Genomic DNA, 14,352 nt, shown 5'->3' with positions numbered 1-14,352 from the left:
AGCTTCCTGCTGAATATCACATTCTAACTTCCAGAGGTCTCTTGGTGACTGAATAAGTGTAGGGTGCTGTAGAAGTGGTGAGGGAAGAGCATAAAGAGACTGGGGATAAAAATTAGAAACATACGATTTGACGGCAGATAAGAACCATTTTACCCTCATTCACCTTGCCCTTGGTTTTGTTTCAGTAACCCCTGCAATTCCTTAACATATTTCACCTACTCTGCTGTATACTGTATAAACATAATCCTATATGGTAATAACCAAGTGTATGAACAAAAAAAGCTTTCCGAACCTCTATAGTTAGCCGTAGGATATTTCAAGGTTGCACCCAGTAGTAATTTGTACTTTTGAGCAAATGAATGGTGGAATAATGAGATGCGGAACAGACAGGGCCGGCCCTACAATGGAGCCGACTGGGGCAATTGCCCCAAGCGGCACTTTAGAAGGGGCGGCACTAATGCTGGGCGCCGGAAGTGGCGTCAATTTCCGGCGCTCAGCATTACAAGGCGGCACTGTGGCAGAGCAGGGAGACTCGCCGCAGGACTCTTTAAAGGTAAGTACCGGGGGGGGGGGCGGCATTTTAAACTTCGCCCCAGGCGGTGTTAAGTCTTCGGCCGGCCCTGGGAACAGAGTCCTATCCCTTTACAAACTGCTCCCGCGATCTGCTGTGAATAAACAGAGTGCACACTGCCATATTGTTAATATTCTAATTTTTACCAACTCTAAAATTTGTCTGAAGCAAAAGAACAAACATGGAGACTATGAAGGCGCGTATTTCACTCTATAAAACTGCATGGAGTGATAAACATTTTAGATTGGTGGTTCAGCATTTTAAAGAGGCTGATTAATCACTAAACTGCTGTTCTATGATTTAAACTACCAGCTGTTCTGTGGCTAAAATCACTAAATCTATCCTCTGAGATTAGGGAATTTTTTTAAAAAAAATAATTTTTTTTTTTTAACATACGTTGAGGCTTTCGGCTCCCGATTCATGGCAGGGGTAATATGTTGTGCAAATGCATCTGTGTCTGGCTTGGTATTTCAAGAGCTGGAATATTACCCAATTGCAGTCTTGTGCTCCAAGACATAATTAACTATTGTTATCATTCCCATCCGAGCAAAGTGGTTTTCATATCTGAAGACCAAAGCTAAATTAAAAAAAATATATATTTTTTTGCAATTTTGCTTAGGATTTTTATAATAGAATATGTGCCACCAGTGAAAAATAATCTAATTTATGCTCTGTAGCATCCCCTAATTATACTAATATCTCACAAGTTTTTTTATGTTTTGGAAGGCCGCATTGCTCCCTTAAATACTCCCAAAATTTTTGTTTTTATTACTTCCAGATTGGGGTACAACAAAGTATTTTCGGAATATATTTCTAGTGATAGCTATTGGGACATTTTTATAGTTTTAGTTTTTTCAAAAAGCTGCATTTAAAAAAATCTGATCATGTGTTGGAAGCCTTTTGGATGGCAGCTCTGACTGCATCACAGGTTGCAACGTAATCATACAAATATCTATTAGATTCATATGAATTGCAAATTTACCAAACTTTGGCAAATTTAGTGATTTGTACGAAGACACCCAAAAACGATCCCAGACCCCCCCCCCCACAAAGCAGACGAAAACATAGCAAAAGCTGAATTTTTAGACAAAAACCATGGGCACTTTCACTCACACTTTCACACTCTCATTACCATTCACTCTCTCAAACTCTCTAAATGTTTCCCTACTTTCTCTGCCAACGAAGCTTCCATCTTCTACCTTCTCTCTTTCATTTTCTCTCTTCATTCTTTGTCCGCATCTCTGCGGACATAACCTGGAGCAACAACCGCAAAAACGACGGCGCTAAACGGGGTAGAGGACAACATTTTGCCAGGTTATGTCCGCAGAGATATTGACACAGTTAGAAGAAAGAAGATGAAAGATAGAAGATGAAGAACAAGAAGATGCGGCATTGGAAGCAGAATCGGAAGTGGTTGGCAGGGAAGGTGGGGAAACATTTAGAGAGCATGAGAGAGTGAACATGAATTAGTGTAAGAGAATGAATGAGAGTAAATGAAAAATTCCACGAAACGAATGGGGAGGTAACATTGCCCGAAAATGGGCCAAAAATGCACCAATTTTTGTCAAGACAAACTTGTCAGCTTTGGTGCATTTGCCCACGTCTATGCCACAAATGGCTTCCTTACACAAACCATGTGCAGTAACAAAAATAGGAAACTGGAAACACAGCAACAAGGTAAGTGAGAAAAGTTAACATCATAACACAATATGGCCATTTAGATTTTTCATCTAAAAAACACATAATCCCTCATTAAAGAAAGAGGCAGCAAATCACAGTTATAATTTGGGCAACCATGTTCCATTATTTATTTACATCAATTACAAATAACACAAGAAACCCCAGCCTGTGATTCTCAACCACTAAATTATACAAGACTTGCCAATGGCAGTCAAATCTTAATAACTGTATTTAAGGCCAGGAGGGAGATATTTTAAATTAATAAAGCTAGAATAAGTCATTTGTTTTCATTTTACCAAATCAGCAGGGAGGGGAAGTAATTTAATAAGACTTTTTAGTTGAAATATTCCTTTTAAATCAAACCACTCCAGCTGATCTTTTTGTGCCAGGTTGCCCATGAGTGTTGTATATATGACTTACGTATTTTAGTAACGTCTCATGACCAGGAAGTTACAAGGTGTGCTTATGGAAAAAGCATGAAACTTACCGGGTTTCATCTGGATTCTCTCTCTCACCTACTCCACACCCATTCCCTGGCTTTTAACTGGTCTAACTGGAGTTATTCCCACTCCTACACACAATTTGCTCTGCCCGTTTACAAAGCCACTCCACCCGAAGAGGCTGAGTTCCTGGTAGCCCCCAGATGTGTGTATAATGCATGATTTAATCAGAGAGGTGACTTTCAAGAAAGTAGATGTCATTTTATGAATAGGGGGATATCTTATTTCCCAGAAAGATTTTGGACATTCAACAGTACTAGGAATTATATTTCTATTGATGCATTTAGTTGTAAATGAGCTGAGTTCTGTATTTATTTGTATTTATTATACAGAGCCAGTGAGTACAATCCCCCAGCTTAGTGAATAGAAACTTGCATACAAGTTAAAGAATATACCCTGAATACTGTACATAAGAAGCTTCTGTACTGTTTTCTGCTTTTTTTTTTTTTTTAAACCAAATGGCAAGACTGCATTAGATATTAAAACCCAACCGGGAACAAATGTTGTTTTACCAGCAATGTTGATCAACCCACATGGTTTGTTTTCTATTCTATTCTTCTGGTCTCATTGGTGCCACTGAAAAGTTAGAGTAACTCTTTATAGCATTCCAAAACAGCAGGCCATGCAATGAAATACATCGGTCCTAATGGAATTGCTGAATTTCAGATCAGCAATTAAGCTAGATAATACCCAATTTTAAAGGAATTACTTCTAGTTTAGCCTCGGATTCAAATTTAAATAGATTTGTTTTTCTTAGCAATTACCTACACTATTTCATTGTGCCGAGCTAGCGCTCGTTAGTATACGGTCTATGCGGACCATTTTACTTCTCTGCAATTACGCTTAACATAAAATAATCTGAAAAAGTAAACACTCACTTCTGGATGGTTGCCTGTGACACCTACTCCGGCATGTCAACTACTTCCCCTATCCCTGCATTTCCGAATAGTTATATAAAAGCAGGTGTATCAGTCAGCATTCCCACAAAAGCATCGTATGAGACGGAATGCTAGTTAACAGAGTTTTGTATTTTTATTTCTTTATTTCTTTGCCAAATAATTTCCCGTTGCATGCCACTTTCTAAATCTTTCATCGTTTTGTCACATGAGCCTGTTTAAGCCTAAGTAGCGTTTGGAGCTCTCTTCTGTAATTTGAAAAGCGTCGCCAGCAGTCGGTTCACAATACAGAGTCACACATGGCTGCGTGCAATCTGTGACCTGCTCACATCCATGCGCTTTCAAAAGAGGTGAGAAATCAAATTTGAAATTGAATGGAGGGCATAAATTAGCATTCTTAATTCAAATTTAGTTAATAAAACTTACTCACAACTTAGGATGATAAGGGCATTGACTTATCTTAAATAAAGAAATCAGGAATATGGAATGCACATGGACAGAATTTCCCCCCATAAACAATGAGATTTCTGAGGGAAAAGCAAGCCTTCTGGCTTGTCTGGTATCTGCAGATGAGTGTTTAATAATACTTCTACTACCCCATAAACAAAAAATAGAATATACCTACAGCAGCACAACATGATTTGAGATCCCCCTTGGATCTCTCTCACAACTAGCCCTAGCTTTCAAGTTCCCTATGTCGTGATTACACAACTGGGTGCCAGGATAATAATGTATTCCTACTTTTTACTATTATTTGTATTACTATTATTATTTGCCTCAGTTTTGACCCACTCTGGTCTCCCTGTGTACTGATCACACAGTAAGGCGTAATGAAGCCCTCACGTCACATGTTAACAGCAATAGGGAAGCATAATCGGAGACCCAAAGCAGGGACCCTTCTTCAATCCTGGAACCTTACCATGGTGTCACCAGTGTGACACCAGTGGTAGAGAATGCCCAGACCTCTGTTGGGTATTCAAATGTTGTCCCTGCCAATACAAAAAATGCTTAGTACATTAAAGCACATTTTCTGCAATGTATGCATATATGACAGCTTGGTTTCTGTACAGGAGTGTGATAAACTGACAACACAACAAGTTGAAAAAGGACAGAAGGATATGGATGACAAACAGGGACTTTGCCTCTGTGATGGATGTTGGGGATTTTATGTTCCACAAGAGGAGCACAGGAAGATGAAAGTGGGAACAGACACCCACATAGGCACAGTGAGTCTGTCCCTTTAATAAGTAACAGTAAAAATCACATCATCTTTGTAATCTTCTCTTAATGAATGAGCACCAGTTGTGCATCATGTGTTTTACTAGGGGGGTCATCAGAGGTAGATCAGGCCACACATGTTTAAGGGATTGTGCTAGAAACTAAACATATTGAAAGCTATAATCCTTATCAAGAGCAAGCTATAAAATCTGCTCTGTAGCTCCGTGCACTGCATCCGAAAGCTGATTTGTGGTGTCTGCTGTTTGCCCATTCCTATGACTCCCTTAACGCAAAGTAATAAGGCATATAAATCATCCAACTTGCAGTTAATGCCACTAATCCTAGAAGAAAGAAGAGCCTGACTTATTCCGTCCCCTGCACTTGTTCAGCCAGTATTTCTGTGAATGTTTGCTGGTCCCCAAATGACTTGTTTGTTGGTTGGTTGTTTTTCATGTGCTGCATCCTAACACACACAAGCACTGTCATACTTACACACACAGTAACATACTGATACACACAACCATACTTACACACACACACCGCTATCTTTGTTGGCTGAGAAGGGGAAAGTCCAGTCGCATACCTACACACACACAAATTCATACACACACATACTGTAACACACACAGTAACACTTACATACACTGAGTATGACATCATATTCCGGCGCTGGGACTGAAGGAGCGCGGCCCACAGGCCCAGCAGTATGCCCGTCTCTGGGGCAGGCAGCCCACCCTGAAAAGTTTCCAGGTATATCCATGTGGCACAACAACAATTCTGTGTTCAAGTTTGTAAACAATTATTTACACTCTGAAATTAATTCAACTATCATTGTCACAAATGTTTATAACATGGGTAGTATGAATGTGCTTAATACATCGGTTTAAGGACTAAACTCTACATATGAAATGCAAAATATGTCAAAGCTCACCAAAATAAGTCAGCCACCATGCTTGGAAGTTACAAAGCGCTCCATCTGGTATAACTTCACCCTGTTACGGGAAAAGGCACAGAATTTACAAATACAAATAAAACACATTGCAATTAACCTTTGATCTGGAAGTGAAACACTCAAGAAACTCAGTAGCTTCACAAGTGTTTGGAGACTTGTATCCCATCATAAACGCAGGCTTGAGAAACACCTAACAAGGGCAAAATGTTGAATGTTTCCATGGTGGAAAAATAGGTACATAACATTAACATGTCTGCAGTATGTTGGGTTTCTTCTCCTTGTTCTCCCAGTTGATACGTTTATATTGTGCCCATGAGCAGAATAATGCATCTGGTACTAGTGTTGACTGCAAAGTGGAAAACCTGCTTCAATAAGAGGCTCTGTACCTGGTGTCCTTAATCTGCTCATAATGCCACCCACGTTTCTAAGGTTTACCTCGTCATCTACAAATTCAAGAATATGATGCTGAGCAAAGCTTCCGAATTCATAGGTGTATGTTTTTTAAATTTTTATGCCGTTTTATTCTACATAGGCATCTGGGTGGGGTCCATATTAGCAAAGCCATGGAAGAAGGTCTGAGTTTTAACGGGATTAATCTGCATGGCAAAGACAGTTTAGAGACAGACGACTTTCATATTTCTCAGCTATGCACGGAAAAGGGAACATACAGGTTCTTCTTCCATTCCCCTAATCATATGTTTGTTTGGGCAACCTTTATGATAGCTGCTGTTCTCCTTTTCCTGTTGATCTAGAGTAACAACAGGAAAATCTATCCTTCCATTGTTGCATATCTCCCGTCTCCTGCTTCCTGTCAGGCGGATCAAGAAGTGGACTCATGTCATTATTACAGGAACTCTGGATCTCGATGCACACAGACCAGCAACTGGTGGAAGACAGATCCAAGCTAACACATGGGCAGTGAAATCTACTTCAGGATACCCTACACATCACCTATAGGCTTACTTCTAACCCTGCTTCCTGGGGGTCTACTTTGACCACATCCTCTTCCCAAATATTCCCTCTCACCAAAGGCTTTGTCTCTTTATGATGTTGCTCGGGTAGCATGTCCTCTAGGACATTCTCAGGTATGCGTAGAGGCAAATGTAAAATATGGGACAGGGGATATGAGCATTAGTGGCGGGGGTGATTTTATTGCACAAATAAATAAATGTCTTAGTTATGCTGTTGCAGGCATGCTGAGCAACAAAAATCTTACCATAGCATAAGCAATACTGTCAAAGAATGCGGCCACCGTCAAACTCAGAATCATTTTCTGTAAATGAGAAAAGGTTGTTAGATTACCCTTGCAAAAATATATTGGAAAATCTATATCTAAACTTGTATAAGATCATTCCTGAATTAGTAAGCCTGAGGAAGACTATTTATTATATTTATAATATAAATGCTGATGAAATGATAAAAAGGGTTTATAACACATTAACATCATAAAAAATGCTAATCCTGTAAACATTATAGACAAAAAAACACACATAAATACACGTTTGTACACATGTATTCTTTATAGAGCAATTTAGCTACTCGGACATATATTATAGCCATGGATATTCTTGTACAGTTTTTACTTGATACTGAATGGCTTCAGTCCAGATTTCCTACAATGGTGTCACATTTTTAGTGAACTAAACCACACTCTGTTCATTTTTACTAAGCCCTGCTCATTCTCCTACATGCCCATCCTGGCCCTTGACTACATCTTTGGTTGTGTAGAGAGAAAATGTAAGAGAAGACTGTTAGGGAAGCTGTCAGTGTGAGGAACCATGTTAGGATACAGAACTATATCCAGGTCAGAGATAAGAACGAGTATAAGCCAATGTGGTATTACCATAAGCAAACAGTATTACAACATTTCCATAATAGCTCCATAACAGGTTCCCTTTACATTCAATCCAAAATTACCAAACAATTAACCTAGAAATTAACCTAGTGAACAGTTTTAACTATAACATACTGTGTTACTGGTAGATACAGATTGAGTCTCTTTTGTAATTTCCCCAGGGGGGAGCTGTTCAGATCCAGGTGTTGATAAGGCACAGCGTTCTTGGCCAGTGTGTTAGCCCCATAAGAACTTACTGGTATATGCGGCTGCATTAGGTCATACTCATTGTATACTTCTGACGTGACAGCAGTATTCTCTCTGCCTTCCTTACGTGGTCCTTGCTTAGGTGTTTTGAGCACCTCAGAGGGGTCATGTGCAGGATGTTCATAGGCTTCCTCGTAAATCCACAACAACAAATACCCCCAGGGCTATAGAACATTTTTCTTCAATTGAATTGAAGGCAAACTATCACACTAAAAATTATCCCAAATCCTAATCTTTTCAAAATGGCATGCAAAATGTTGTGTTGGAAGAGCATAAATAATGATTTGTGCAATGTCATAACCGATATTTCAGTGTAATTCTTACAGGAAAAATAAGTTGAAACCTTTGGACAGTAATCCTCCAAAACACAACTGCCCACATATTCTTATGTCAATAGTGCTGTGGAACATTAAGGTGTTCTTTTGTGAACGTCAGATATGCAGCAAGGTTTTTCTTGATTGCAGTGGCTTCCTCCGTTGTTTTCTTCCATGAAGACCATTTTTGCTAAATGTGGTACATATAATAGAGTGGTGAGCAGGAATGTTGGTATGTTCCAGGATTTTTGTAGCTCTTTCGCTGACACTAGGATTCTTCTCAAAGAACCTCTTATTTGCAGGCCACCCACTCCTAGGGAGAGCAGCAACGGTGCTGGACTGTCTCCATTTATAGATAATTTGCCTTACCATGGACTGATGAACATTAAGGCATTCAAAGATATTTTGTAACCATTCTCATTCAAGACTGATACAAAGCAATGCTTCTGGTGAATAGCAAACTTTGTGAGTGATTCTGCAAGATCTTCAATCTTGATTGGACTCCAGGTTAGTGGAATCCTTACTCCAAGCCATTAGCCTTTTTACATACTTTTCCACCCTGCACTGTGAATTTTCACACAGTGCGTTCAATAAAGATATGACAATGTATAATTGTGTGTTTTGTCTGTCTATTGTTGTGACTTATTTGAAGATCAGATTTAATGCCCAATATATGCAGAAATCCAGATAATTCCAAAGGGTTCACATGCTTTATCCTGCAACTATTTGTTAGTCAAGGTATATCCGTTATGAATGAATAATCCTATTCCGAAAACCCAACCTTTAAACTTGTATAGACCAGTGGATTAAAGGCAAACATTTATTTTATTTTGGTTTACGGTCCTATTTCTTTTCTTTTCTTTTCCCTATTCACACTGATCATATGTGTTTCATTATTTATAGTTATATATATATATATATATATATATATATATATATATATATATATATATATATATATGTGTGTTTTTGCACATTTGTCACACTTAAATGTTGCATGATCTTAAAAAGGCAGTTTATCTTCAAAATGTGGCTGAATTTAAACAATTCTGCCAAGAAGCGCAGGCCAAATTCGATGTAAAAGACCCATTGCCAGTTATCACAAAGGTTTGATTGCAGTTGTTCCTGCCAAGGGTGGCACAACCCGTTATTAGGTTTAGGACGGCAATTACTTTTTTATATGAGCAATAATCACTAAAAGCTGCATTTAGTGTTTTCTCACATTGTCTTTGTCTTATATTAAAATTAGTTGGATGATTTGAAAACTTTTAATGTGACAAATAAGCAAAAAAAGAAGAAATTGGGAACGGGGAAAATACACATCGCTGTACTATAATTTTTTTAAGTGTCAAAAATGTATAAATGTATTATATGTATCATGTTTGTGACCAGTCTTATTTTTCTCCTGAATAAAAATAAAATATCTGCCAAACGCAACCAGATTACACTAATATTTTATTCATTTGTAAACGAAGATTCCACAAATACAAGTACTCATTATTTATCTGACACAAAACCGAAAACACTATAGATACATATTTTTGATTAATAGTAGTAGACTTGACATCATTTCTTCTTAGAAGAAGTAATGCATTTCTAATAAACTGGAAATCAGCTGCAGAACATTCTAGAATACATCTATATGAATCACATGACCCCAGTGATTTGAGTCCATTTACATAATTCCAATTTCTGCCATTGAATGTTCTCTTTCCTTATTTCTCTGTAGTATTGTAAAGATATCCAGTCCATCCCATTCCGACTTGATGCTTCAGTGCTTAAGGACATAATTGAATGGAGTGCCTTCTGTAGTGTTCAACTATTTAAATCTCGATGAAGCTCTGGGGAAGCTCTTAATTTCGGCCACGAAAGAAAAGTAAAATATGGGGATTTGTGGCCGTTAAAATAAATGTTACTGTAACTGCACCACACAATGTATTCTAATCACGTGCTTGTTTGCATGCTACAGTTGAGAGATGATCCAGCAAAGCAGCGTGGACGGGAACACCATTATGTAGATAATCTAACCATAATACAGCATTGGAAGTCCTCATATTGTGCACTAGACTAGCGCCCATGATACCAAAGTATGGCTTGGTGGTACCGTATTTGCTCGATTATAAGACAAGGTTTTTTCCAGAGCAAATGCTGCAGCGGAAGTTGTCTACGCGAATCGCTCTAGAGCTCTACACACTGCCCGGACTAAGCACCGGGGACTCAGAAGCACCGGTAAGTTTGGAGGAGGGAGGGAGTGTTAAACGGGGGGCATAAGGCATTTCTGGAGGCAGAGTGCTCTGTGAAATGCCTTTTAACCCCCTTAATGCCACTCTGCCTCCAGAAATGCCTTTTAACCCTCTATACGCCACTCTGCCTCCTGAAATGCCTTATACCTCCCTATATGCCACTCTGCCCCATAATATGCCTTTTAACACCCTAAATGCCAGAGTGGCATATAGGGGTATAAGGCAATTCTGGAGGCAGAGTGGCACATATGGTGTTAAAAGGCATAACATGGGGCACAGTGGCATATAGAGGGTTAAAAGGCGTATCATGGGGCACAGTGGCATTTAGAGAGTTAAAAGGCATATCATGGGGCACAGTGGCATATAGGGGGTATAAGGCATTTCTGGGGCAGAGTGGCAAGCCTGGAGCAGATGTGCATAACTGGGGGGCAGGTTGTAAAAAAAGGAAATAAAAACAAAATATTTTTCTCAATGATAGCTTTTATTAACAAACAATTGTTCACATAGTTTACATGAATTAACATTTACTGGTAAAACTTTTTTCCTATAGGGTTGTCTTATATTCAGGCTTTTTCTTTTTTTTTCTAAATTAATATTCAGATTTTGGGGGGGGGTCGTCTTATAATCGAGCAAATACGGTATCTTGTTTATTACTTATGTAGTATTACACAGGGAATGTGTCCTATGGTTTTTGATATTTGTATCATCTATGCAGAATTAGATGAGAGTGAAGCCTTTTTGGTGTATGTATGTAGGGTGCCAGGTTTTGATGTGGAAAAATATACGTTATTGTACGGAATATGAATTTAAATGAGATGGATTCCTTTAGGACAGACCAAACCTTGGCCGCTAGAAGGGGTTAGCACAGCCGCTGAAATGTTTTAATCTATTTTCCTCAGGGCTTTTGTCAAATTAATGCATAGAAGTACGCAGTAACATGTTTGAGGAGGTTGCTGTCCTAGGTCTGACCCAGGGAACCCAGTTACTTCTAGGGATGCACCAAAAGGAAAATTCAGGGCCGCAAGCGAAAATTTAGGATGCACTTGGCCGAAACCGGAAACGACTTCTCCCACCCCACCAGGATGATGACTACTACTGGCTTTCCTGACAACCTCTATTTCATTAATTTTAAGGTCTTTAGGGACAATATAACACCCACAATCTTCAGTGAGACTTCTCCCAGTATCTAAATAACATTACAACAAAAATTACCTATAGCTCTACTGAGATTTAGAGAAACACAAGATCGGTGCTCTTGAGGCTCTCCACGGTTCCAAATGTGTTCAAAGTTTACATACACAACTCACTCATTTGTTTCAAAAAAAATTTCATTTTGGGATTATTTTTTAAAAAAAAGTAAAATCTCCTTGAAACAAGGAGAATATTAAGAGGTAAAACAAAAAGGCATACACGTTACAGACATTTTCCCATTTGTCTTAAAATAGCTGCAGCCTACTCTGTACTGGGGACAAAGCATTAACAGGTTCTTTGAGGCATCATTCCATTCAGGAGATGCAGCGTTTTTCTCCTGCTGTGCGCTATTAGGCACTGCCAGTATGCTTTTATATATTTTTGAAGGGATTCACTGCGTGTGTGCCTTTCCAAACACAGAATAAAAAAGGAAGGCCAGATACTTGATGGAGTTTTAAAGTGCAAAATTAGAGAATGCAGTCAGGGTGAACAAAGCAATTCATCGCTTCAATTAAGTTAACAAAGGTGTAATTTTAAAACAAAATGACTGGTGGGATTTAATAATGAAAAGGGATGCAACCTTGAGCCTCTGTCTCTATCCTTTCAAACAGTACCAATGGCAACTAAAACCTTGTTCAACTGTTTGTCCTTGGCCACTGGTGTAAAAATATAGAACAGAATATAGAAAGTGCTCCTTCCCAATTAAGTTTTTTTTTTTTCTTTACATTTTAAGGATACTTAAAACAATGAACAAAAATATACAAATGCTTGACCCCAACCTCACTGTTCCTATGTAAAACTTTAAAGTAGATGTGTCACATTTCCATCTTTTTTCACTATATATATATACACACAGTATCTCACAAAAGTGAGTACACCCCTCAAATTTTTGAAAATATTTTATTATATCTTTTCATGTGACAACACTGAAGAAATGACACTCTGCTCCAATGTAAAGTAGTGCTTGTACAGGCTGTATAACAGTGCAAATTTGCTGTCCCCTCAAATTAACTCAACACACAGCCATTCATTTCTAATATTTTTTTAATTTTCTATATTTTGAGTGGTTTGTTTCCTTTCATCCCAATATAAGTTAACAATATATACTAATCACTGTCCTTGTCCAATGTATACTCGAAACATATATGTATAAGTTCTGCTGGTGAATATCATTTAATGAAGGATGTCACAATAAAAAAAAAAAAAATTAAATGGACATTCCCATGTAGCCCCACGACAGAAGAGTATTTATTCAAGCAATTAGCACACATTCGTGCCAAGGAGAGGCAAAGAAGATTGAGATTGGGGCGGGAAGGAAAGGCACACTATAATAAAATAAATACAGTATCTCACAAAAGTGAGTACACCCCTCACATTTCTGTAAATATTTTATTATATCTTTTCATGTGACATCACTGAAGAAATGACACTCTGCTACAATGTAAAGTAGTGAGTGTACGGCCTGTATAACAGTGTGAATTTGCTGTCCCCTCAAAATAACTCAACACACAGCCATTAATGTCTAATCCTTGGCAACAAAAGTGAGTACACCCCTAAGTAGAAATGTCCAAATTAGGCCCAAAGTGTCAATATTTTGTGTGGCCACCATTATTTTCCAGCACTGCCTTAACCCTCTGGCCCCTTGGAGTCCTTCCCAAAATGGCAGGGCCACAAGGACAGCCTCATCCTCCAATCAGGGGAGGTGTGCCTGGAAGCTCTGCCTTTTTGCAGAAGTGCCCCGGGAGGCCTGGTTCATGGAGAAGCAGCTGCAAAAAGAAGACATGGGGAAAAGCCGACGAAAAAAAGACAGAACAACAAGAAGAGGCAAGAAAAGAAGTGGGGGTGCGGTAAAGGAAACAGGGACGTGAAAGCGTTTAGAAAAGAAGGTAGGCAGACACTGAGAGAGAGTGAAAGAATGAGTGAAAGAGTGTGAGTAAGAGAGAGTGAGAGTGAAAAACAACTAAATGCAATAAAGAAGATGGGAATTTCGCTGTACTACTGTCAATGTCTGTCTCAATATATAGTAATGGGAGTTATACTGTACCACCATCAATGTTGAGCTCATTATACAATGATAGGAGTCATTTTGTACCACAGTCTGTATCTGGCTCACTAAATAATGAAAATCAAAATTAAAGATACCGTATTTGCTTGATTATAAGGCGACCTTGATTATAAGACGACATCCCAAAATTAAATATTGATTTGAAAAAAAGAAAATGCCTGAATATAACACTAGCCTATAAGAAAAAAGTTTTACTAGTAAATATTTATTCACATGTAAACTATTTTTTTCATATTTGTAAGATCACATGCATGAATATTGTACACCAGTGAACTTGAGGAAATAACATTCACACAAGTCTTGGCTATAAATCTCCAAACCTAGCAGTGCAGCAAGCACTACTGCTTCTTATGTGTTATTAATTATTATTACATACTATTAATTATTATCCTTATTATTAAAAATGTCTACTTCTCTTATGTGTAAACTTGCAGCTACTGCACATTTCAGAAGTCCAAGTACCCTTTCAAATACAAACAGACAAAATGAAGCATGTAGGATCGATGCAACAGTAGTTAGAAGAATATCCACAGCCCCCTAATGCTAAATATTGATTGAGGATGCGTATGTGTCTTGTCTCCATCTACAATATATATACTGCCTGACAACAGGGTGTGTACA

At 38.4% G+C, this 14,352-nt stretch overlaps 1 protein-coding gene across 1 annotated transcript in view; it reads right to left on the bottom strand.

Moving 5' to 3' along the window:
* LOC128474981 (uncharacterized) overlaps positions 1-14,352 on the bottom strand; it is a 164,057-nt gene that overhangs the window by 132,084 nt on the left and 17,621 nt on the right. Inside the window, exons 4-5 of the mRNA XM_053457435.1 lie at positions 7,034-7,090; positions 5,797-5,857 (exon numbers count right to left, since the gene is read on the bottom strand). Of these exons, the coding sequence (XP_053313410.1) occupies positions 5,797-5,857; positions 7,034-7,090 (118 nt within the window). The remainder of the gene's footprint in view (positions 1-5,796; positions 5,858-7,033; positions 7,091-14,352) is intronic.

This window comes from Spea bombifrons, chromosome 2, assembly GCF_027358695.1.
Source record: "Spea bombifrons isolate aSpeBom1 chromosome 2, aSpeBom1.2.pri, whole genome shotgun sequence".
Taxonomy (NCBI): Eukaryota; Metazoa; Chordata; class Amphibia; order Anura; family Pelobatidae; genus Spea; species Spea bombifrons.
This window is presented reverse-complemented; position numbering and strand designations above follow the sequence as displayed.